A 24,650-nucleotide genomic window follows, 5' to 3' on the forward strand; every position below is an offset into this window, starting at 1 on the left:
TTAACATTCACAGCGTCCCTGTGGGCCTTCCTACCTAGTTGACTCGTTGAAAAGGAGGATGGTGAGCGGATGGACGTTACAGAATAGATGAGAGGAAGTCCAGAGGGAGTGTTGCAGAGGCAGCAAGACAGGAAATAAAATCAAGCAAGAATGATTTTAGGGCTACGCTAACAGAGCCCAGAATGGAAACCGAGTGCCTGCATAATTTCAGTATCTCTATTAATGCATGTCTGCTGGGTGTAGTGCAGTTTGGTAGTGAAAATGCTTCCACTTATGTCATGGTCCATTGAGGCCTATTAAAATGACTATATTGTTAAAATGTGTTTAAGAGTGTCTGGACTCCTGTTACAATCCCTGTAGGGCCATGCACAGTCAAAGCTCATGCCAGATATTTCCAATTAGTGAAAGGTTATTATGTTGTCTTGTTGCAGACTGCAGCTAAATATACCAGGGTGACACATAACCCTGTTGAAGCCATGGTCCAGAAATAGCATTGCCCCAGTAGAGTACATATACAGTTCAGTGAATTTACATATTGCTGATGAAAAATGTGTTGACATTGTTCAGCGGAGTCTGGAGGAGCAGGTGCCACATTATGCTGAGTTGGTGAAATGGTAAATGTCTCTATGGTCTAATCTAAATGCCTGAGGTAGAAGGAACAGGAAGCCTCCTCTCCTTTAAAAGAAAAAAAAATATTACATCAAACAAACTGCGGCGTTTGATGTTGTTAGTTATAGGGATGGCCTTAAAACTGTTCTTTAATTATATGGCTACGATTTTACGGCTTTGAAAATAGTCCTGGTTCCTTAATACAGTCCAGTGTGTCTCAACATACATTGTTAATCTAGATGTGGCAGCACAACCTAAAAATTTTAGACATATCTTAAAGCTGACTATTGCATTCAAAACTGTACGCAGAGAAGAGTGCAAGTTAAAGCATAACGGCGGTAACCTCCAGCACCCAGTACAACATTTACAATTTTGCGTCGCGCGTTTTTCTCGCTGCAGTCGATGACTTAAAAGGCTGCAGTGTTTGTGCTTGTTGTCTGCATCAACTCTTACCGTATTGAAGTTGTGGAAGAGGCTCATGCTGTGTGGAGGAGGGGGGGTCTCCACTGGGAACTGCAGGAAGGGCTTCATGTCCAAGTGGGGTTGGATCACTGTGGGGGTCCGTAAGAATGTCGGCACTGCTGCCCCAGCTCGATTGATGCCTCCTAAACACAGAAAGAGACAGAGATACATAAGTATGCATGGTATTTTCCAGCATTCATGAACCCAGGCTCTGGGCTGTGTTTACTCAAATGTGTGACAGAGAATTTAAACAGTGTCTTTAGGTGATATAGTGTACCTAAAGAATACAAATTAAAGCAAGAGACAGAGAGAGGGAGGGAAAAAACAACAAAAACATGTGCTTTTTATAACAGGCTGTGTACAGTTGTTTCCTGGAATGTGCAGCTGAATTCCAAAATGCACAATAATGTATAATTTCACTGCAAAAGCAATTATCTCTCTGTGGACAGAACAAAGCTATGTGACGCCCCAGAGAAGCATACAGTTTCTACACAGTGAGGAAAAAAGATGCATTTGGACAGTTAAGGGCTTTTCATTGATTGCTGCACAGATCTTCTGGTTTTCCAGACGTGTTGGCAAGACTGAATCTACAAAGTGTGACATTGCTTTAATAAATATGGAATGATGTTGAGGGTTTTGTGGACTGAATAATTCACATCCCCGAAACAGGAATGCCATAAGGAAGAAAAGGATGCCACAGAGGCAGAGGGGATTCCTCTTATCCACCTGTCTGCCAGTGTGCTCTCTTCTTCTCTCCTCTCCTGGGAGACATCTGCAGCTTGATGATAATGAGTTCCATCTCAGGCAGCGCTGCTTTATGTCATCCTGTGTTGTGCACTACAGCTGGATCACTTAGTTGAGTCTAATTATAGTATGAATGAAAGAAGAAGTACCACATACTTCATTTGGCTGGATTTCTAAAGAAATTGAAAAACGCAGTCACTTAAGAAAACTACTGCAAGGGTACCCTTGCACAGAGAGAGATACACATGCACACGCGCACACACACACGCAGCAATGTGCACTAAGCCAATATTTAATTCGCCTATAAGAAACATGTGAGGCTGCCTTAATGATACGCAGTTTCCTATTCTCCCCATTGCTCCCATCTGGCTTCTCTTCCTTTTCCTCCTTATTCCCTCTCGTCTCCTCTCTAACCTCTGTCAAGGATGATAGTGATGGGGCCCAAACAGCAAAACTCAGCCTCAGCAAGCTCTTAGATTAAGCCTCTTAATATCCGCAACTGGATTTCTATGGCTTTCAAATTCCTCCGAGACTTAAAGCTCTGCCGCTCTCCTTTTCGGGATTGCTCTAAGCTACTTTTTTTGCTCTGTTACTTGCCATCCCTCACCGTGGTTCCCACAGCAGTGCTTTCCTACCTTCCTCCACACTTTCACATGCTAATTTGGGCATTATTTGACACCTCTGCGATTTCATCAAGCTTTATGTCAACTGAATGTAAACAGAGAAAATATTATGACTGCTGCTTTGAAGACTATGTTACCAGATGGAGTCGCCGAAGTTTGGATTAGAGTGAGTGGGCGAGAAAGGGATAAGAAAGAGAGAGAGAGAGAGAGAGAGAGAGAGAGAGGGGAGCGGGGGGGGGGGGATTGACTTTGTCGGACTGGAGTGAAAGTGCTGTCTCAGCTGCCTTCTGCTACGCATCTGTGGGCCTCGAGGTGCAGAGGACTGCATCATTACCTCTAGTTAAGCATTTAAATTTTCTAGTCTAAACAAACCAAACATATACACATGCAAACACGTGTATGAAAGCACAAAACCACACAATTATTCTTACAACATGTGAAACAAGTTTGAGGCTTCTTGCCTGCTGGTTTTCCAGCTGGTGCAGTCTGACTCAGCAATCTTAAACTCTTTCATTTTAACTTAGGTTTAAAAAAAGTGACAGGTTTTTTAGTTTTCCTAATTAAATATGTACACTTGTAAATATGCAGAGTTCACCCTTTAATCTAAACTCCTCGTAAATGTAGCTTCTTCTGATGAAAGAGGATTAGAAGTAACTGATGAAGCCAGTTTGTCCTCTATCAGGGCTGCATCACTAATACAATGATTCTTCACTGCATTTATCATGGCGTCATGCCATGTCTCGATACATCGTCTCCTTTAGCATCTTTGTACAAGTTCATGTGTGTTTTGCTTGTATGGAGTGACACTCTGTTAGCTGAAATTGCACAGCAGTAATGTTTGCAGCTCCCCAGCGAGTCTGTCCTTGAACACTGAGACCGTTACTGGCAGCAGGTCAGGCAGTGTCTGGCAGGCTTACAGAGAGATTGGCTGAGTGGAGGGCAAAACGTGTCTCTGCAGCAGCACAAGGAGCTGAAATCCGAGGAAGTGAATGGAGCTGTGGACCAGACAGGAGCAAGAAGAGCAGTTGTCCCTTGAGCCCAAGACATATGTGTGTTTGTCAGCGTGCATAAATCAGAGTGTGGCTGCACCATATATTTATCCCATTAATTTAATCTCTCTCTGGGGATCTCCTTACAATGTTAACTGAACAAATTGTTATATGGTGCAGGAGTATGACAAGTGCACAAATGCATTTTCGCAAACATATGGGCATTTTATGTGCAGTGTGTAAACAAGTGCATGTGTTTAAGTGCTCCCACTTGGCTTTTAAGGACCAGACTTCAATGAAGTCAGAGCTGATAAAACAATAAATTGTAAATGAGTAATAACAAGAAGTCTCCTCTAATGGCTTATGTGCAAATACTACACATATATTAATTTTTTTTTTTGTTGTAGACAGGAGGACAAACAGAGTAAGCAACTTGGGTGTCTGTGACTGCCATTTTACAGCGTTTTCTACCCTTTAAATGACTAAAAGAAAAACAAATCAATTTACTTTAAATCGCAAAAGGCCTTCACAGTTCATCAAAGAACTGTTATGTGTACTGTTATTAGTAAAACTAATTACAGCATGCAAAAGTAAGTGATGACAAAACAGGATCTTTGCTCACTGTAGTCTGATATTCCCTTCCTCAGTACTCCCTTGTGGCTGTTGGAGCCTGTTCTGTGTGAGTGTATGTGCGGTAGAAATTGACAGACAGGGCAGCCTGGAAGAGCTGAGAGAACTCAGACAGTGATTTGGATGTTGTTAAACCCTCTGACATGCCAGGAATCCTACCAGGCTAACAGGGGCCATAATCAGAGCTCATAAACAGCCCGTGGGACGCTGCCAGAAGGCTTGGTGTTGCAGGCTTTTTTGAAGAGTTTGTCTTCATATGAGCCTTTATTATTCACTTGTTGTGAGGACCATCATGAGTTTTATACCTTAATTAGAATATCGAGTTAGGTCTAGGTTATGAACAGTACTGAGGGCAAGAGACAGCATGAAAATAAGCACCACTCCAAGTAGTTATATGTGCCAATACTTAAAAAATGGTCACACACCCATGCTTACACTGTATAAATACAACAGCAGGTAACGCCGACTCCTCCTGTAGCTGAATGTCAGTGTTCTTGGGCAAGATATTGAACTGCCCCCCATTCATACATCAGATGTGAGTTTATGCATGCTAGTTAGAGAAATGCTTAAATGCATAGAAAAAAGCATTATATGAATGTTTGTATGAATGGGTCAATGTGGCTTGTAGCAAAAAAAAATGCTTTGAGTGCTCAGTTAGAGCAGAAAAGTGCTATGTAAATACCAGTCTATTTACCATTCCATTTATGCATACACACTAATAAATGACCCTCAGTCCTGCTTCACCATGTGACACATTTAATCCCTAAAGCTGTTTCTGTTTGGGGTTGAACAAGTGGAGGCAAAACTGAAAATACAAGTACACATAACTGATGGTTGATCAGAGCAAATTAATGTGGTTACTGCCTTTCTTTTGTATTTCCTGATCCTGCCTCCCCCACCCCACCCAAAATGATGATATCATGCACTAATGTGAAGATAGTGAAAAGAACAGAAGCTATTTCAAAATCAGTTCGATCAATCGGTGAATCAAAAAGGAAAACATGCTTAAGGGTGATGATTTTCATACGATAACCAGTGTTTTACATATAATAAAAGTAAAATGCGAACGTAAAATGTGATACTAAGCTCATACAAGGCTTTGTTTACTCCAACGAATGTGAAAAAAAGAGAAAAGAAATAGAGCTGATTTGGTAAGAATCTTTGGAGAAAACACCATCGTGTGTTTTCCTTCCCCCGTTCTGCTAGACAAAGAGCTGTTTCTAGAATCTAGGCTAAGAGAATCTTTTCATGTCTTGAGATTATCTAACAGGCCGTGTAGATTGCGCCACACTGTGTTCAGCCTTCTTTCCCATGGGCGTTGGATGCATTCAGGGGAGAACAATGGGCGCAGGGTAGTTGGCACCAGCCATGCTGGACGGCCACAGATGTGCCAGGGTTGTTGGCAGTGGGGGCAGGGAGAAGGAGGTGGAAACAGTGAGGATGCCAACTTGCCCTTCTGCTGGGCTCTGAAGCTGGCACCTGTCCTCCTCATTGCCCAGAGGGAACAGAGACATAAGAACTTATAATCAGTGCCGCATATGTGTTTGATGCAGGAATATAACCAACAGATGTGTTGGTAAGTCTGGATGCATAGCACCTGACTGAAATCAATGACATGCCATGACAACTACGAAAAATAATTTGGGATTTCAACATTTTATGTGAAGAAGTAAATTCAGTAACGAACTGTGATTTTATTTACCTACTGTAGGCATGTGGTCCATTGAGCTCTCAGATTAAAGAACTCTGATTCAGCGACATGAATACAAGAGACCAGAGCTCCAAAAGTTTGATAAGAGGGGCAACTCGGCTTCAACCATATATATTTAATTTGTGCTATATACTGGGATATTTATAATTGAGCTATTTTATTATATTTTGTAACCTTGTAATATACTGTATTATTTGATTAAGTTTGGTCAGTAACTGTTCTTATTGTCTTGGGGCAACTGTGGCCACAAAATTTCATCAGGGATTAATAAAATATTCTGATTCTGATTCTTAAAAAGGAGTTTACCACAGACCATAAATGCTCGTCAGTCCAGTCTGACTGAATCAGAAGATGATTTCTGCCTGAAAATGGACAAATTCACAGCAGATTTAATTACTGCAGATGGACAACTGTCTTCACAACCAGTAAAGAGGAGAGTGTAGTGACCTTAATAACAATCTTATTATTATTTAACTATTTGTGAAGCTAATGTGGGATCAAGGCTAGTTTACAATTCCATATTCCATACGGGCTAAAGTGCGCAACCAGCAGCTGGTCATCTGTCTCCATTTGTTTTCTACATTTCTTACTCTTATTCCTTCCTTGTTTGCCTTATGATCAGCTCAGTGTGAATTTTGTGCTGTACACAGCTGAGCCCAGGTCTGGAAGAATAGCCAATTCATTACAGGCCATGGAGGCAGCATGATAGAGAGTGGGCACAGGGTATAAGAAGGGGAGAAAGAATGAAATTTTGACCCTTATCCATTCCTGTTCCAGTCTCAGCCCCAACAGGACACTGTGGCTGGCTTTCACTTGACCACAAGCGCAATCAACAGGATCACAGGCTTGGCCAAAAGCCCTGAACAAATGCATAAAGAAAAAAAAAGTCACTCACACTCTACAGATGGCTGATCCATACACACACAGGAGACAAACCAATGCACATCAAAGAAATAAGTACATGCGCACATACAGTTTTCTAAAAGACTGAATGCAGTTTTTGTCTAACTCCCACTTTTACACAAGTAGAAGACTGTCCTGTTGGGTTCATGAAGGGCATAATTCCCCTTGAGTCACCTGTGTCCGTGAGTTTAAAGCTGTGTCCTTCATAGAGAAGGGAACCTTTAAGTTTATGTCCACATACATACACAAACAGGCAATGTTTCCACAACCTGTAACACAGGTTTGTCCTGATATGTCAACTGTCACCTCAAAATCTTTGCAGCAATGGGCACTGTACAGGTCATTAGCCCCAAGAGACTTGCTACAGACTGTATCCTGTTCTTTCTACCTGTCGATGCTCTCTTCACAGACAGCTGTGCCAGCAGAATCCGTCCTTCAGATAGCTGCCACAGCTGGTGCTAGGAATGAATTATGGATTCGCACAGTGTGAATGACAGGTAGTGATGTGGTTCATTGGACACTGCACCCAATGCAGCAAGGCTCGTATAGGGGTCCGCATGTCACAATGTAAAATCTTGGAAAACACAAGCAGTTTTGATAGCAAGCAACCACCAGAGTGTGCTGCTGAGTGCATCGGAATATTTCAAAGCAGTCACATCAAGCCTCTAGTTTAGCACCTAAAATGATTATGAAAAGCTGCAAGTTTGCATTAAACCTTATCTCTGCCATCTTTTATAATCATGGAATGCTAATTTCTAGCTTCCTGTGAAGGTTAATACATTCACACAAGATAGGTGGACGGAGATTAAGATCTGTTTGATTTGCTGCCTGGAACTGCTGGTGTTATGCTACGCTTTAATAGGAGGATTATGCAGGGGGAAAGCGGGGGAAGCTGAAACTTGTTTCACTGCCACAAATAAGAGTAGGCTTCTCTGTTTGTGTTCGCGTTGCATGTAAGGTATGTTTGTGTGTGTTTGTCTTTGACAAGAAAGATGTGTGCTTCCCTGTTAGGTCGTATAAAAACAATTTGAGTCATTAGTTTCTGCAAAAGGGATACAGTGGTTGCTCTTCAAGTCTTTAATGTTAGGTATCAGTTAGGACATGCCTCAGTCTTGAATACAAAATACACTGGAAAGAGAGTTATGAGCACACACACACACACACACACACACACACACACACACACACACACACACACACACACATACAGTCACTCAAGCATATTTGTGTACATTTTTCTGCATTGGTGGCAGAAGCTTAAATTTTCTCTGCTAATTGTAGGTCTGTTAGATTTTTTTAACCAAACCTACCAATTTGGAGAAGAGCTGTTTCACATTTTTACTGTAATTGTACTGCAAAGTACAAGAAAAGTACATGCTGCAGCATGTATGATTTTATTTTGAGTGGCTCAAATAAAAAAAATGCCAGCAACTTGAAGGTCAAACAAAGTTAAACTAGCTTCCACTGAGTGATCCATGCTTTACATGCAGTTTTAGGTCACTGTACAAACAAACATGAATTCATCATCCACATCCTGAGCACACAAATGCACACCAGAAAGTCTTGTCTTTTCCAATCTGATCAGGGAACTCAAGATCTACTAAAAGCCAAGCTTTCCTTTAAAATATTACAAATAAAATTGGGCACATATTTTCTCCTCAGAAAAAAAAAATCCCACATGCACTAGACATACTTGATATACAGCTAGGTAAACCTTCCGTCTCTCCCAGAGGGGAATATTGTGCTTAATGATAGCCTGGATGGGATGGTAATGACACCCTATTGAGATAATATGACAGTGGCAGGCCTTAAAAAGCCCCCCAAAAGATCCCACGTTGATCTCTTCTAAGTAGCTGAATCAAGGCTGGGAGGATTTAATTGCCAGTCTGTCTCTTCGTTAGACGCAGAGGAGCTGACTGGGGATTCCAAGAGTCATGGAGAGAAGAAAGATGGGCACTAGGGGAGGAGGTATAATGCAAAAATAATGGCATGGAATGAGGTGAAGACAGCCTGCATCTGAGATCCCTGCCTACCTACCCCCAGCTACCAATCTACAACTCAGTGTTACCCAGTGTCCAGAATTGCCCAGAATACATACGAGGGCCAGTGCACGTGCTTGATCCACAGAAGCAGATGCACACCCTTTTAATCCTTCAGATAAATCTCCTGCTGGCAACTGAACTTTTGGAGGCTACTGGGTTTTGTTTTTTTGCAGGGTATGCGTAGATAGAGGCACTCACACACTGATATAGACATGCATGAACAAAGATCAAGTGGGATGGTCTATCTATCTACACGGACTTTAAGTGTATATATTTTAGGGCTTTCATCAGCTTTAGAAAGTCAAATCTCCCAAAAAATTTCCCAGTAAAGGTGGTCCAATAAAATGATGTTTCTCTGTTACTTGACATGATTAATATACAGTTTTTGTGTGGTTCCACCTTAAATCAATGATGACACTTAAAATTAAACACTTTGGTGGGGTAGCCACTTGCTGGTTCTCATGTTACAACCTGCACCAAACCATTCAGGGCAGAAGGAGGAACTAACTTAATGAAAATAAGTCTGAATTGGCCTGAGACTCATTGCATTCCAGTGTGATATTTATCTCGACAGTCATAAAAAGTGCTATGTAATTTAACTTGAACTATAGCACAAGCGTAAAATGATTTTTCAGGGCAAGGCATAGCAAGTGTGTAGTCTGCGCATGTCTGTCTATGTGTGTGTGTGTGTGCGAGTGTCTGCGATGACAGTGAGCGTTTGTGCTGTTTTGAGGTCAATAATGACAGACGAATAGCTGTCAGGGTTAATGGGAGGGGACAGCCAGGGATGATGAGAACACAGAGCGAACACTGCTGTGCAATTCAACACAGGCAGAAGCTAGAGACAAGGCACACAGGGTCAAAATGGGAGCATAAAGCAAACACACAAACACTCTATGTGCAAACACACACTCTCTGTGTGGCTGCCCTCGTCAGGGAATCAGTTTGAATTTATTTTCTAACTTTAAGCCATAGGCCCAGTTCAACATGGGCACAAAAACATAAAATGCATGCTTGGTGCAATATTTTGCAGCCTCACTTGAAATGAAAGTATCATCACTTAATTATGAGTAATGATTGGATATAAAGATATAAACACAAAAACCGAGCAAGTATAGAATCACCTGTGTTGATGCAAATAAAGGCAGTTAAACTACTAAGTGCTTAAGCACCTTTAATGGTAAATGCAAAGCACAGCAATTTGCTTCCACTAATTTCAGATTCAGTCTTTTTTTTTTTTTTTTTTGTAGAACTGAGGCTTCTACAAATAAGCCAAAAATATTTTATGTTGCTGTAACTCTCATAAAAAGCCACCAAATCTCGGTCTTAAATAATTTCTGCCTGTATACATGAACTCTTTACAAAGAGTGAGCTTTGCTGTTTTATATGCACTATATGAAGCTCCTAAGGGGTTTTCACTATTTGAGATGTAACCCTTCATTATAATACACTGCAGCTGTTCTGAATTTATACTGATGTTATAAGCTGCCATCGTTTGAAGCTGGTGACAATCTTTTCAGAGTCACGTTTGATCATCAAAAGATATTTGTTGTGGAGCTAAAAGAGACAAAGAAAAATACTGTGCAGTTGCATTTTGTATTTGGTCAGTTGTAACTGACAACTGTGACATGAATGTGAGCAATTACAGGGATCAAACCTTAACATTTTTAACACTTTTATAAAAGCTAAGAGAACATTCTGAGAAAATTCTATATTCCTCCATGCTTCCCTTCAAGTTGTCTGCTGTCTGTTCTCATTCTTTTTCAGGTTTCTATCTTTTTCATATAGTTTCTTTTGTAATGAATGCTCCTCCCCTTGCCAAAAGTCAGGCTAGTAAGATGATCACAGTTGCTGTCCAGAGGAGATGCATCTGAGTATCACTAGCTGCAGGCAAAGTCTGAGTCAGTGATGGATGGACTGTTGGAATGCTGGATGGTGAGGGGGAGAGGGGGGCATTGCTTTGTTGTGTCTCTTGAAAAAGACTGATTTACTGTTTTAACAGCCGCTTACACCTATGCAGAAAAGGGAGAGGAGGGACAGAAGGCAGGATGACAAGATGGCGTTCTTCTGGGAAGGAAGCACACTGGAGCATGTACCTCCTCTATCTCCCTTCTCTCCACCTGTCTTTGGCTGTTTGTTGTTTTCCTCCTTGCTCCCATTTTCCCATTTATTCCATGCCACCCAGCCCCCACCCAAACCCACACCCCCCCACCCCATCTCCTCCCTTTCTTCCCTTGTTCAGGGCTCAAGTCACACACCCAGGTGGAACAATAGCCTGTGACTTCATTCCCATGCACCGCTCAGAGACTGGTGCCCTCAGGTATGGAATTCTATCACTCAACAATAAACAGGTGGATCAACCCAAATACACTTCGGAGGAGATCGACAAAGGCATGAGATTCTCTCTGAGATTAGACCCCCACCCCAAAGGAAGAGAAAGGAAGGAGGCATGATGACTTGGAGGAAGGAGGAGGCTGGGAGTTAAACACTATATAGCTGCAGTGTTTGAGGAGCAGCAACCATAATGTGCCCCTGCTTGTGTTTGCCACTCTATTTCACCGACTTCCATTCCCCAAGGAGGATGGAGGGCAATATGCTATCAGCCTAATAGAGTGGGGGAGGATACTTTATGAGGTTGACAAGCGCTGCTTTCATTTCAGGCCTGCAGTGCCATTTCTATGAATATGATAACTAACGAGCATGTCTTCTAACACGCGCCTCTCTGTCCAGTTCTGAGCAATCCTACCACGGCTCAATCTCTTTAAGTGCTCTGGGGTCTCTGCTGTAATGTCATTTGTCATTGAGGTCGAGAAATGACAATTTTGTTTAAATCAGAACTCATCACCCCACTTTTTTTAAGAACTACAGTCAGATATGGAAGGCAAGCCACAAAGCAATTTTAGGCATAAAATTGAAATTCTGAAATTCAAGAAGCTGAGCTGAAAAAGTTCTTGAAGAGATTTTTAATATAAATTTGGCCACACAAAAACACCCCGCATGGATGCTAATTCCCATGGCAGTGCTCACTTTATGAAAAAGGGAAACCTCTGTGAACCAGACCCAAGCTCGTTTGTCAAAGCTGAGAGGAATGCTTTCCTTTGGTTGTCTCGTACTTACAAGCTAAGTCGAGAGCGAGCTTTACACTTTTCATACCCACTTCCACACCTTTAAGCTCAGCTGAGACATATTCAGCATATTTTTCCATGATAGCAGGTGATGCATTATTCAGTGAGCTCAGGTTGATCTTGGCTATAATAAATCTTTGGTCTATAGAAATGTGAAGCACAAAAGGCACACACTCAAACACACACACATAAACTTGCCTCTCTTTTTTTAGTGTTGATGCATGATGAATAAAGAGGAACTGAGCATCCATGAATCACACCTCCATGGAGAGATCTTAAACAAAGCGCATTATGGATAAAAGGAGCGCTTGGCTTTTGAGAAGCAATCCAAAGCAGTATGGTAATGAGAGTAATGAGAATATCAGACACTGAATGTGGTGCAATATGCTTGTTAAATGTGACAGCTGAATTACATCAGAGCTTCGTCCCTGTGAAGCAAAAGACTTGTGAAGCAAACATTCACGCTGACATTTGACGACACCTTACTGTAGCTGTGTTCAATCATAATCTACAACAGGGTAGCAGGGACACCTGGAGATGAGCAACACTGGCTTCCAATTGGAGAGCCATAAGATACTAAAGGGTAACCTGGCAAGGCTTATGCATCTAAATCAATTTGGTCATCAGTTGTACAATATCCTCTCTGACTTTGTAAGGCGCTTAAGAGGTTTTACCTTCAGTTTGGTAGAATTATATTTTTGTAAACATACACATCAATTTATCAGGCAGAAAAGTACACCTTTTTGCTTTTTAGGAGAGATCTATCCAAAAAGGTCAATAAATGTCTTTATCGATATGCAAAAGAAATAGAAATAAAAAGCATTTATCATGCTGTCTAATAGTAAATGCTTATGTTTCATGTAAGGCTTGCATGTCCTGTATGACTTATACATGTGGCCCCTCTTTCTTTTTTCAAGTTATTTAATTTAAGCTCATGCTTATCAATACATTCACTAGCCACATTATTAGGTACACCTGTTCAACTGCTCATTGATGCATATATTTACTCAAATCAGGAAATCACATGACACTAACTCTGTCCATTTAGGCACAGTCTGCACAGGCTCACTAAAATTAAAACAGAACATTAGATGAATTGTTGCCTTGTCTACTGTGATAACAAATGTTGGTATAAACAACATAAACCATGGATTCATCCTGCCTTGTATCAGTGGTTCAGGCTGCTAGTAGTGGTGTAATGATGTTGGCGATATTTTCTTGGTACATTTTGAGCCCGTCAGCCAACTGAGCATCATTTAAATGCCACAGCTTACCTAAGTATTGTTGCTGACCATGTCTATTCCTTTATGATCACAGTGTACCCGTCTTCTGACAGCTGCTTCCAGCAGGATAACACATCATGTCACAAAGCTTAAATCATCTCAAACTGATTTTGCGGACATGACAATGAGTTGGCTGTACACAAATGGCCTCCACAGTCATTGGATTTCAAACCAGTAGAGCGCCTTTAAAATGTGTGTGGATAATTTAAATCATGGATGTGCAGTCTACAACTCTGCAGTAACTGTGTGATGCTTTCATGTCGATATGGACCAAAATCTCTGGGAAATGTTTCCAGCAAATGGGAGTCCAACTAAAACTCCCATTTAACTAAAAAAGAAACCAAAGTTAATGTTGTATGTGCAAAATGACAAAAGGAGCCACGTTCCTGAGCTAACTGTGGTATATAGCCAAAGAGATATTCAGAGATAAAATACATATAAATAATAAACTACTTTCTTCTTCTTTCAGTTTCTTTTCCATATGGAGAAGCTCCAGTTTTGCTCATCTTATCACAAAGACTATAAATGGGAGGAAGAGATGTTAGCTTCTCTCTGTAAAATTTTCCAAAATTTACATATCCGACACAGTGACAAGAGCGGGAGAAAGATTAACAAAGCCTGATAGGACAAAGTGCTGATTTGACATAATCTCATAAAGAGAGGGACAGTAGTCAAGGAGAGGGCTCTGAGAAAGCAGAGGAAAACCAAGTCCGATGCTGCAGTGTAGGTGCTACTTGCCTGTGCTGCCCGGGCCTCTTTGTTATTATGATTTATTTTTTAATGAGCGGCACTGCCCTCCCCTCTGCCACACAAAGCCCTGATTGAATCTGGCGTTCCATTAGCATGTTAAAGAGGCCCAGCTTCATCTGTGAGCCGCTGACTGACAGTGGATATCATCTCTGTAATTGCTCCATATACTGGACCCAGAGAAAGCCAGAGACACAGAGAGAAAGAGAGACAGAGAGGGAGAAAATAGTTGTGGGGGGGAGGGTTGAAGAAAGATAAGGAGGGAGGGATTAGGATTTAAAAGTGGGGATGCTGGAAAGAAGGGGGAGATGAGAGGGGGTGGTGGATCGAGCTCCATCTCAGAATATCTCAATTTGGTACAGTTGGTACCCCATGCAGAGCAGTGGGAATAGTCTGTTTGAATAAGTAATTTTTTTTAAGCTACACTCGCAGCTTTTGACACTTATCAAAGCAAAAACAGTGGCAGCGTTTCATAACAGAAGCCCTGCTTTTACGAAGCTGTTACACAATCAAACCATGATGCAGAAATGTTATGTTTGTCGCTGGTAGAGTCGTGTCAGGTAAGGACGTGACACTCTCCCTGACGCGTTTGTGCACACCACATGTCCCTCTCCGTGTCCTATGCTCTCTCCTTACCCCTTTACAGAATGGTTTTATTGTCTTCCTCTATTTTTGCACTCACTCCCTTCTCTCCAACTCTTTCACGTCTACTTCCTCATCCCGTGCATCACTGAGCGCCTCCCCTCCACCTCCTCCATGGCTCCCGCTATTCCCTTTCACTGTTCCCCTCTCTCCCTCTCTTTCTATCTGCCCTTCTCTGTCTCTGCAGTAAATGGTAATTGAACAAACCATGTGGTGGAGAAGAGCCACAGAAAAAGATGGTTATCTTAACTCCACATGCCATGCATCCAAAATTAATCCTCCTCCTTCCATTTCTCCCTCGCTCTCTATTCCTTTGCTATGCTGTGACAGTGTGACGTGCACGCAGTCCCACAGCATCGTCAGCCCTGTGTATTAACATTGGAAGACAGCCCAATGGTACCATGGTGAGCGCGTGTGCATGTGTGTGTGTATGTGTGAGATTACCATGTGCAGTGGCAGCATATTTCCAATCCTAAGGAAGCGAGGTGACAATGAAAGATGTCTCACAAGCAAAGGAGGATGCACAACACAAAAGCGCACAACATTGCAACATTGCTTTCCTCATCACATCCCATTGCGATTCTAGTATATTTACTATAGATAATATCAGTATCTATTTCACCAATCCTTTTGGGTCCTCATAAATACTTTCAAGTTTTATTTTCACACACTCTTCGGTTAGACTTAGGCACAGAAACTAGTTGGGTGAGCTTAGTAAAAGATCATTGCTCAAAATAAAATGGAGCTATTTATAAAGCTAGTCACATTTGAAGCTTTTCCTCCATTTTCTGAGTTATGTGAGACAAGAACGCAGCTCCATTTGACGTATGTTTAGTCATATAAAAAAGGAGCAGCAGCAGCAGGAAAACAAAACCATAAATGGAAAAGATGTGTTGATTACAAATGTAGGTCTAGATAAAAATAGTGTTTCTTCCAAGTTAATTGAGAACTTTAGTTTCTTTAGTTATATGAAAACTTTTTAGGAGACAGGGAATACAGAGTACAGACAGGGTCTGCATTCCTCCAATAAAAACACATTGCTCTTGACAGAACGTGTTTTTTTTATCAGGTAGGAAAGCTAAGTTGCAACATTATTTCACAGGAACACTGTGGTTTGATATTAAATAGTATTTTGAACCAGGTCAAATACCTACCCCGCACTATACGTGCCTCCCTTTTTCTTGTTATACATGAAACCAACATTTCGGCTATTTATTATCCTAAAACTTTACATTTTCTAAATGATCTTAACTTGAGCCTAAAACACAGAACACCTAAAGACTAAGCACTCTACAGAGACACTCAATCGTGCGCACACATACGCACACCCTCATCCTGCTGCACCCTCCAGGCATACTCTGCTCCACTAACACAACACGAAATCTCTGACACTCACAACACATTTACATGACATCTGCGCCTGAATATCAACTGTTGAGATGCATCATTTGTTTCTGTGTACGGAGGAATCTGTGCAATAGCAACGCACAACGGGAGCACTCATTTAAATTGAACTCATTGTCATGAACACCACTTTACCTATGGCCTGTAAACTTCGAATATTAGAGAAAGTGTGTGTGTGTGTGTGTGTGTGTGTGTGTGTGTGTGTGTGTGTGTGTGTGTGTGTGTGTGTGTGTGTGTGTGTGTGTGTGTGTGTGTGTGTAAAAAATAAATTTTGAGTTGAAGCTATATTCAAGTGTGCATGTCAGATTTTAATGATCTCCTTTGGGCTCCTGTGGGTTGCTCTGGGATTAGCATGGTAATCAAGGAGCATGTTGACACACACTGTTAGTCAGATTGATGTGTTTGTTTGGGTGGTGCAGGGCTACGCGGCTTTACACAGTGATGGACTACATTAGCCACTTGCTACTAATCTGAGAATTAATGGCTTTCCCCAGTGATGTGGTTCCCATGCACAATGTTTTATTCAGATGCTCGCTGGGTCCGTTAGTAAAGTGTTTAGATCTATCACTGTTAGGTTCCCTTGGACAAATACTCTATCCAAGTCAATGTAGCCATGTCTGAAAAGGTAGTTTGTCACCAGCAATTATCCTCCAAGTAATACCAGTTCCCAACTGTCTCAAACATAGCAAACAGGACACGTGAGATTTTCAGATTCTGTGACAATTGATGCAACCCCTAAGGTCAATGCTGACATATGTATGCAGGTGCATTTATCTAAAGAAGAAGACCAAGAGAACCAGATGACACAATGGTTTACAAGACAACAACAAAATAACACAACTCTCTTCAGTTCTATTTGATTCCCCATTTTATGCAAACGTGCTCTGTTGAAAATCTGCACTGTGACCAAAAATCATGTGTCTATCGAAGGCTGCTATTGTAGTTTCTAAAGGTTTGACCACAGCTTTACACAGTTCTTAAATCAGAGGTGTAATTTTCTCATGTCTGGTTCTGTTCTTATACTGAGTTTCCATGGCACGCCGATGATGCAGACTGCGCGTTTGTGTTCTAGCTGCTGCTAAAAGGATAGACAGCTGTGACGCTACAGTGATGACGACAACAAACCATTATGTAGACTTTCCCGTTTGTGCCCTGCATGCTGCATACCTCCCACACCCACCCCCTTTACTCTCATCTCTCTCCATCCTGCTATTGGAGGCTCAGACTGCGGCAGAGCAGGGCAGTGAGATGAAAAACACAATGATTGTTTCTGATGAACAAGAGGGGCTCCGTGAGAGGGAGAGAAAAGAGAGCGGGTCTCTAAGAGTGACAGAGCAAAGGGTAGGAGAACGCAGGAAATCAGAGCATTGTAAAGGTCAGTGTTTGGTTATACAGGAACACCGAAGACTGTGGAGAGTAACAGCTCCGCCTCCCAATTTTGTGTATATTTGTGTGTAGTTGGATAAGAGAAACTAAAGGAAGGAAAGAGGGAACAGACAGGAAGGGAGGGCGCTGGGCTGTACAGTAAAGAGTCTCACCTTGTTCTGCACCATGCACACACAGCACCCCAGCTGTCATCCAGCTTCACTCTCTTTCTCCGTCAGGGCCAGTGAGGACATGCATCATTCATGAGCAGAGACTTATTTGGCTGCGTCATCTCCTCCCATAACTGTCAATAACTTTTTCCCGGCTGTGGCTTCTCCTTTACTTCAGGAGTGTGCACTGGACGCAGACAGCAAATTTTACATCATAAATAGCATTTTGTCCTAGAGACAGAGCAAACTGCAGGAAGTTTTTTTAAGACAGACTAGGTGGTGATGAATCCATTTCCTCATAATGTTCAAGATTGAGCATTCCACTATTTAAACCCATGGGACCTAATATCTGTGGCACAAAGTGAATGATACAAAAGTCTTTTTAAAGGGCCGAAAACAAATGGCACTCACTGTAATTTAGAGCAATTAAAGGGAATGTATTTAAAGGAAACACCAAAACATGTCCCCCTGAAATGTAATGTTCTAAAATATATATCTGCTCCTTTAGGAAAAGAAGAACCAACATGTAGAAAAATGTAACAAGAAAGGCTAATTATCTAAGAACTGCTGTGTCCTGCCCTCAGCACCCTTTTTGTCCAGCCTGTCCTCTTTCCTGAGCCCATGCGACGCAACCTGCTGCGAGGCTGCCTGCTGTGAAGGTCACTCTCCCTGCAGCTATGGATTACACAGGCACGCACAGTCAGGCAGAATACGATACTGCCCTTGAGGGGAGGTCTGAGGCTTTGGTTGGCAGAGACAAGCCCTCTGGAACTTATGGACCCACCAGGACCAGCCAGTGTGATAACCCAGCAACCTCATGTCAAGAGTTGGTAGGTGGATGGAAAGGAGCAAAATAAATAGAATAAAACCACAAGAAATCTATCACTTCATACATTCATCCATCAGTCCATGCAGTGGCAGGAAAGAATTAAATAAATATACAACTATATATACAAATACTGTAGGAATAATAATGATTTTGCATTAAACTCACCATTACATAAAAGAATAGAAGCTACTTAAAATATTAATAAAAATATTAATAAGAAAAGAAGCAAACAGGTATGGATAGAAATAAAAACCCTAGCTGAGGAGTTTAGGATTCACACATGGTTGTAAAGCTGCAGCCAAGTGCTTTAAAATGATCAACAAAATCAAAATCTTACAATCCAATATAATGAGTTGCAATAATCTAGATGTGACAATTTAAAAAAGCAACTAAGACCTTTTGAAGATCAGCATGAAGATCAACAGAACAATAAAGCTGAATAGTCCAGCTAGTGTGCAGAATGGCAGTAATCAGAGAGACAAGATGACAGATTTGGTTGTTTTTGGTTGCTTTGTATAGTCATTTTAAATGGAAGCTGCAGTAGAAGATGCAGCACATACAAATAGAAAAGAAAAATCAATACTGTGCTTTCTAATAATATGCTCGAGTGGAAGCATATAAACAGAGGGGGGGAAATGGCTATGGATAGAGGCTTTTGGAACATATCACGTGGGCGGCATAGGTGAAGAAAAAAACATTTATCATTAACAAATGAGTCCCATTTGCCAAAAAAAAAAAGACTGTCCAATAAATCTGCATGATTCAGACTGACTGAAGACTGGGCAAAAATTGAGGAAAATTAGCAGCGAACAGTTGGCTGTTGTTAAGGTCATTAGTTACTTTGACCAGCCCTGTTTCAGCGCTCTGAAGAATACAAGGCTGGTCTAAAATGATTAAAATCAATAGTCATCTTTGGTTTCTAGTGAAATGGGTCAAGTATTTCATGCTTAGGGCCGGGTGAAAAACTGCCAGTGGATAAAGGATAAAACAGTGGAATCAAAAGGGTTTTTTTAAATATTTTTAGAGAGGAGTTTAGTTGTTAAAGTGTCATAATTTTAGCATTCAGGTGTGTGATGTGAAAACACTTAAACTAACCAGTTAGCAGCTACGGGTCGAGGTCCACAATGTGGTAGTTAGGACCCACACATATATGGACAATATGACTAATTTTTTTAGTGAAGGAGAATAAAACTGATTGCCAGTGTTGGGGAGTAATGGAATACATGTGCCGCCGTTACGTATTTAAAATACAAAATATGAGTAACTGTATTCCGTTACAGTTACTGTTTAAAAAGGTGGTATTCAGAATACAGTTACTTTGCTGAAATAAAGGGATTACACGGCGGTATTTTCCTGTTTTATATGTTCGGCTATGCCCTCTCTATTTTTGATTACCACGCCCCAAACAAAACACGCATTAAGAGGCTCTAATGCCTGTGTCTCAATCTCGCCACCCATGTCACCTCTACTTGCGGCCCGCATAATGACGTGAAGAAATATTTTTTAAAAATATTCACAAAAATTATTTAATATGAAGGCAATAGGCAGAGTGTTACAGGCATAGGCCTAAAGAATGTAGCCTCATGGGCAGTGTAGTCTGTGCTGCAGGGAGAATGGACTGCCATACCCGTTATGTGTCTGTGAGCGACGGAGGGAGAAAAAGGAGAGTGGAAAAGTACGAGCTGTCATCGAGCAGAAACGGGAGATGGAAGCATGTAAATATAATAATAACCACTGCAGCCAAGAAGAGTGCCTGACGAGCCCAGTTGTAAGTACGCTATTAAGACTCAACTGTACACTTTTTTTGTGTTTTCCTCCGAAACAATAAGTTCTGTTGGAGCAGCCTTTCAACGCCTCTCTCTGTCTCTCGCTAGCAAAGCTGACCCAGACAACAAAGTAAAGCTATTTTTCGGCTACGAGCCCAACACGGAACCCGATGTATTAGCCAGAGGTCCCTTTACTACGGTTCAGAGCCGCGGACCTGTTTTATATACGCCTGAAACAGTTTTCTATACGAGATCACTGCAAAAAGTGCAGCCTTACCTAATGTCCACCCTACTGTTACTCATTTTATATTAAGATTTAAAAATCTAGTCGGTATTTGTATGGCGAGTAACCTTCAGTAAAAGTAATAATTCACACAGCAATAGTACAATCATGTAGCTGTAAAAAGCATGATAATATAATAGGTAATCCAAAGTATTCAGAATACGTTACTCTCATTGAGTAACGTAACAGAATACGTTACAAAATACATTTTGGGGCATGTATTCTGTAATCTGTAGTGGAATACATTTTAAAAGTAACCTTCCCAACACTGCTGATTGCAGATGATAGAAGATGCTTCAGTTTCCAGCTTGTCCTTCTTTTACTTTCTTTCTTACCTTTTTCATTTATCTAGTATGGTGTGTGAATTAAGAAAAAAAAAGGCAATTTCAAGAAAAGGTTTTATTTTTCTGTTTTTAGCAGGTGCTGCTGAAACTGGCACCGCTTTGAAAGTGTTATTAAATTTAAACATTAAACACAATAGGTTTTCTTAGTAGAGGTACAGTGAAACTAATAGCTGAGGATGAGAAACAACAATCGCAGGCACAAAAGGGAAATTTAATACCACGGTCTTCAGTCGTCACTCTGTTTCCTAGTTTAAAGTCAAATGTGGGGGATGGCACCTTTTATCCCGCAAAATGGTGCAGTGAGGGTCAGTGTCCTCTGAGTGGGACAGGAGCCATTTGATAACACCACTCTCTGGAGTCATGCCACTGTTTGGAGGTCAGAAAAGGAAAAAAAAAAATAAATAAAAAAATAAAATATATATATATATATATATATATATATATATATATATATATATATATATACATATATATATACATATATATATATATAGAGAGAGAGAGAGAGAGAGATATAGATCTATATATATATATATATATAAATATACATATATACCCACACACAGACACACATGGCATTGTCCTCTCCCTGCTGTGACCTTAATTTGTTCTGTCTTGAGTATGAGTACCTACTGGGCAGCTGATGCACCTTAAGAGAGCAAGCTGACAGCATTATATATATATATTGTTTTGAGCATATGCATGGGAAAGATGCAGACAGACAGAGGAGGGTAAGGATTTGAAAAATAAAACACCACAAGGACAGACTGTTGGTGTGCATGTGTTTTGAAGACTGCGAGTCTCAGGTGAACTTCGCTCATATTCACAAATTTTAACTGGCAGCAGTCTGAAACCAAGGCTGATGTTGGTGTATGCAGCACCACTAATAACAGCAAAAAACCCCAAAATAAATAAACAATACACACAAGCTGTCTCTCTGCAGGCTAATCTTCTAATGAAGATTTGTGGCAGTGGCTGCTTGGTGATTATTGGCCGAGAACGAACACAAAAGCCATCTTTTTGCTACTGTAAATAAAACCTCGCATTTACACAAACCGTTGCAGGTGAAAATGAGAAAATTTAGGCTGGAGGCAGAAATGTTACTTTTATAGCATATGGGCTGGCAAATGTTTTGCTTTGCTGTACTGTCAAACGTCTCATGCTACAGTTAATAAGCAAAACCACTACAAGCCCAAACATTAACCACCATTATTCAGATTTGAAAAATGCAATGTGAAGTCGCTTATGTTCATGTGGTAATTCCTGTCTCACTGGGACAAGTGCACCAATCCTGACTATGCTAATTTTATGGAAATGTTTGTTTCCATCCTTCCTCTTCGGTTCCATTCGTTACATTTTATCAGTTCTCTTTTGAACTACATTTACTGCCACTGCATGTTAGCTGAAAGTTATGTTAAATATATAAGCAACCATTCCTCCATCTGTGCATCCCACAACAGTGTCTGCTGCTGCTGCATTAGGCAAAGCTGCCGAGTGGAAAATCTTTACATGCATAAATGCAAAAAGGTGTTTTTTTCTATGAGATACACGACTCCAGCAGATAGAAACACACATGAATGACCTCAGGTACCTCTTCACCCCTGCGTCCCTTACAGCCTTCTAATCCATACCTCTCCTTACCTTCCCTGTGCACCCCCAAGGCAGGGGCAGGGAGCTGTGGTGCAGGTCCCGGCAGAGTCCCTTATCATCCCTCCCGCTTTCCTACTTAGGGGTAGGGCCGCATGTTCAGGGGAGAACTTGTTCAAAGACAGGTGTGCATACCAGACGCCTGTGTTAAGACCTACGCCATGCGGTTTCCATAACTACCTGCTAGTGAGGCTTCCCCGGCACTCATCCAAGACTGCGCTAAACCCTTCTGATAGCTCTAGCTACACTAGCTGTCAATGGGCAAGACTCCACAGAGGGCAGGTCGGAGCTCAACCTACTGACGCCTTTTTGTCACCCAGCCTTTCTGCTACTCATCATCAAGCATTATACATACATTTAAACATGCTGGAAGAGATTTAGTTGGCAGAGGGAAGGCGTTAGGGGTGGAGATTTAAGCTATTTTGAGCTGTTCATGTAACATTAAGGATTAAAAGCTAGCTTAAGGCTTCTTGGAACCAAACGCTGGTAGCATTCATTCAGTCTGTGTGCCCAGCAGTATGTAGTCGAGCAAAGTGAGATTTGTTTAGATGACTGAGGTACCATAGTGAGGACATGTCCTTGTGGTTATAAGTGAAGTTCAGGCAGAGCTTTAGGACAGCAGTATGTTAGATATACTGCTCATATTTCCTCTTGGTATGAGTCAGATGATACAGAGACAGAAGTGCTCCATGTTTGCTGTCAAAAGAAAGCATGGATTTCACCCTTTAGCCTAGCTGTAACCAAAGAATTGTCACTCCACCCCACATCCAGCGTTCCTCATCTCACTGTTTGCTCATTTCCTTCTTTATCCCTTAGGTCCCAGTCCTCCTACACTACTCACTCAATCCCGCTTCTCATTCTGTGCTTGCTTCATGGAGATCCTCCTTCTACCCTTTAGCTTCCTCCTTACTAGCCATGCTCCTATGAAATGACCTTGCTGCAACTCAATTGATTTCTCTTCTGTCTTTGTGTGAAACCCTATCTCAACAGCACTCAGAGGAATTTCCTCTTCCCCCCCAGAGCTGGAAAGAGCTAATTCTCTTTCATGAGGACACTTTTCACTCCATTTTATCTATCTGCTTTCCTCTTTCTCTTCCCCCTCCACTTCTACTCTCTTCTCGTTTGAGCACACAGAAATAGAACAGGCATGATTAATGCAACATCTATCGCAGCCAAACGTTAGCTTTGCTCAACCTTTTTACACTTGGCTGCCGTTTGAACCTTACAAAACTGCAAGTGAATTATCAGATCATCACATCATCATAAATGCTTGATTCTTTCTATATATGAGCGTGATCAGTAAAGAGAAAACAAAAGGAATAAGAGATCAAATGAACATTTGAGTATAGGAATTTTTTCACAATTCCATATATGACATACAAACTGCTGAATCAGATAATAACAGTATACACTGAATGTCTCCGGTCCATACTCAAATCTCTTCAATTTAATTTGCAGAATTCGTGTGCAATTAAATCAAAAATTCAACAAGCAGTGAATATAAAAATGGTATTATTATAGATTTATGTCACTGCACTGTCCTAATAGTCCAAGTATTTCAAATTATGTTAGAGAAGAATAAAATAAACCATTGCATAACAGAGTGCCATGTAAGTGCTCAGCATCTTCACAGGAGTTGTTTTGAATTTATAACTCAGTTGTGATTCACTAACCCTTATATATAAATATATATCTATATATCTTAAAAGAGAGAGCTGAAAATGTGAATTTTTATATTTTCATGTAATGTAAAAACACTGATTGCTTAAATATTTAACCAGTGGCAGTGCAGTGTTAAACAGGAAGCAAAGCTTTTGATCTCCAGTCTTTCATCAAAGCAGCTGTATGACACAAGGTAATTCAATACCAGTATGAGCAAAAGAGAACACCTGTGCAATGCTAAGCTTCCTTGCATAGGGAATGTGGATAAACATATTAACAATTTTGTGTTGCACACAGGAAATCCTAAAGAAAAGAAAGTCACAGTTCACGAACATAAATAACATAAAAGACAATCGGCAATCAAGTTATTAGTAAGCTTTGTCATGAAAAAAAGAGCATAATTAAGCAAAGACATCAGGAAAATAGATGACAAAAAATATTACACCTCTACATGATAAAGGCAACACTGTCTCTTTGAAAACACTAGAGAGCTGCAGTGTGAAGAATCATCTGTGCCTCTTTCCACTTTGTGATCAGACAGACTGTTGAAGCATACAGAACATTTTCCAGGCTTCAACTCCCAGGTGTCTTGTAGCCCCAGGATTCCCAGTAAGTAGTCAGCCAGCTTGCCTTGGTGAATGCACTAATGTGACACCATAATCACGCACAG

The 24,650-nt window shown here is 41.0% G+C and overlaps 1 protein-coding gene across 3 annotated transcripts in view; it reads right to left on the minus strand.

Moving 5' to 3' along the window:
- Positions 1-24,650, minus strand: part of znf385a (zinc finger protein 385A) — a 54,264-nt gene that overhangs the window by 24,829 nt on the left and 4,785 nt on the right. Inside the window, exons 1-2 of one of the 3 annotated variants that reach the window (XM_063463790.1) lie at positions 22,313-22,639; positions 1,063-1,214 (exon numbers count right to left, since the gene is read on the minus strand). In XM_063463790.1, the coding sequence (XP_063319860.1) occupies positions 1,063-1,140 (78 nt within the window). In that variant the 5' untranslated portion in view covers positions 1,141-1,214; positions 22,313-22,639. Of the gene's footprint in view, positions 1-1,062; positions 1,215-22,302; positions 22,640-24,650 lie in introns of those variants that run through there. The other 2 variants (XM_063463791.1, XM_063463788.1) reach the window with 2 other exon arrangements.

The sequence above is a fragment of the Pelmatolapia mariae genome, linkage group LG20, assembly GCF_036321145.2.
Source record: "Pelmatolapia mariae isolate MD_Pm_ZW linkage group LG20, Pm_UMD_F_2, whole genome shotgun sequence".
NCBI lineage: Eukaryota > Metazoa > Chordata > Actinopteri > Cichliformes > Cichlidae > Pelmatolapia > Pelmatolapia mariae.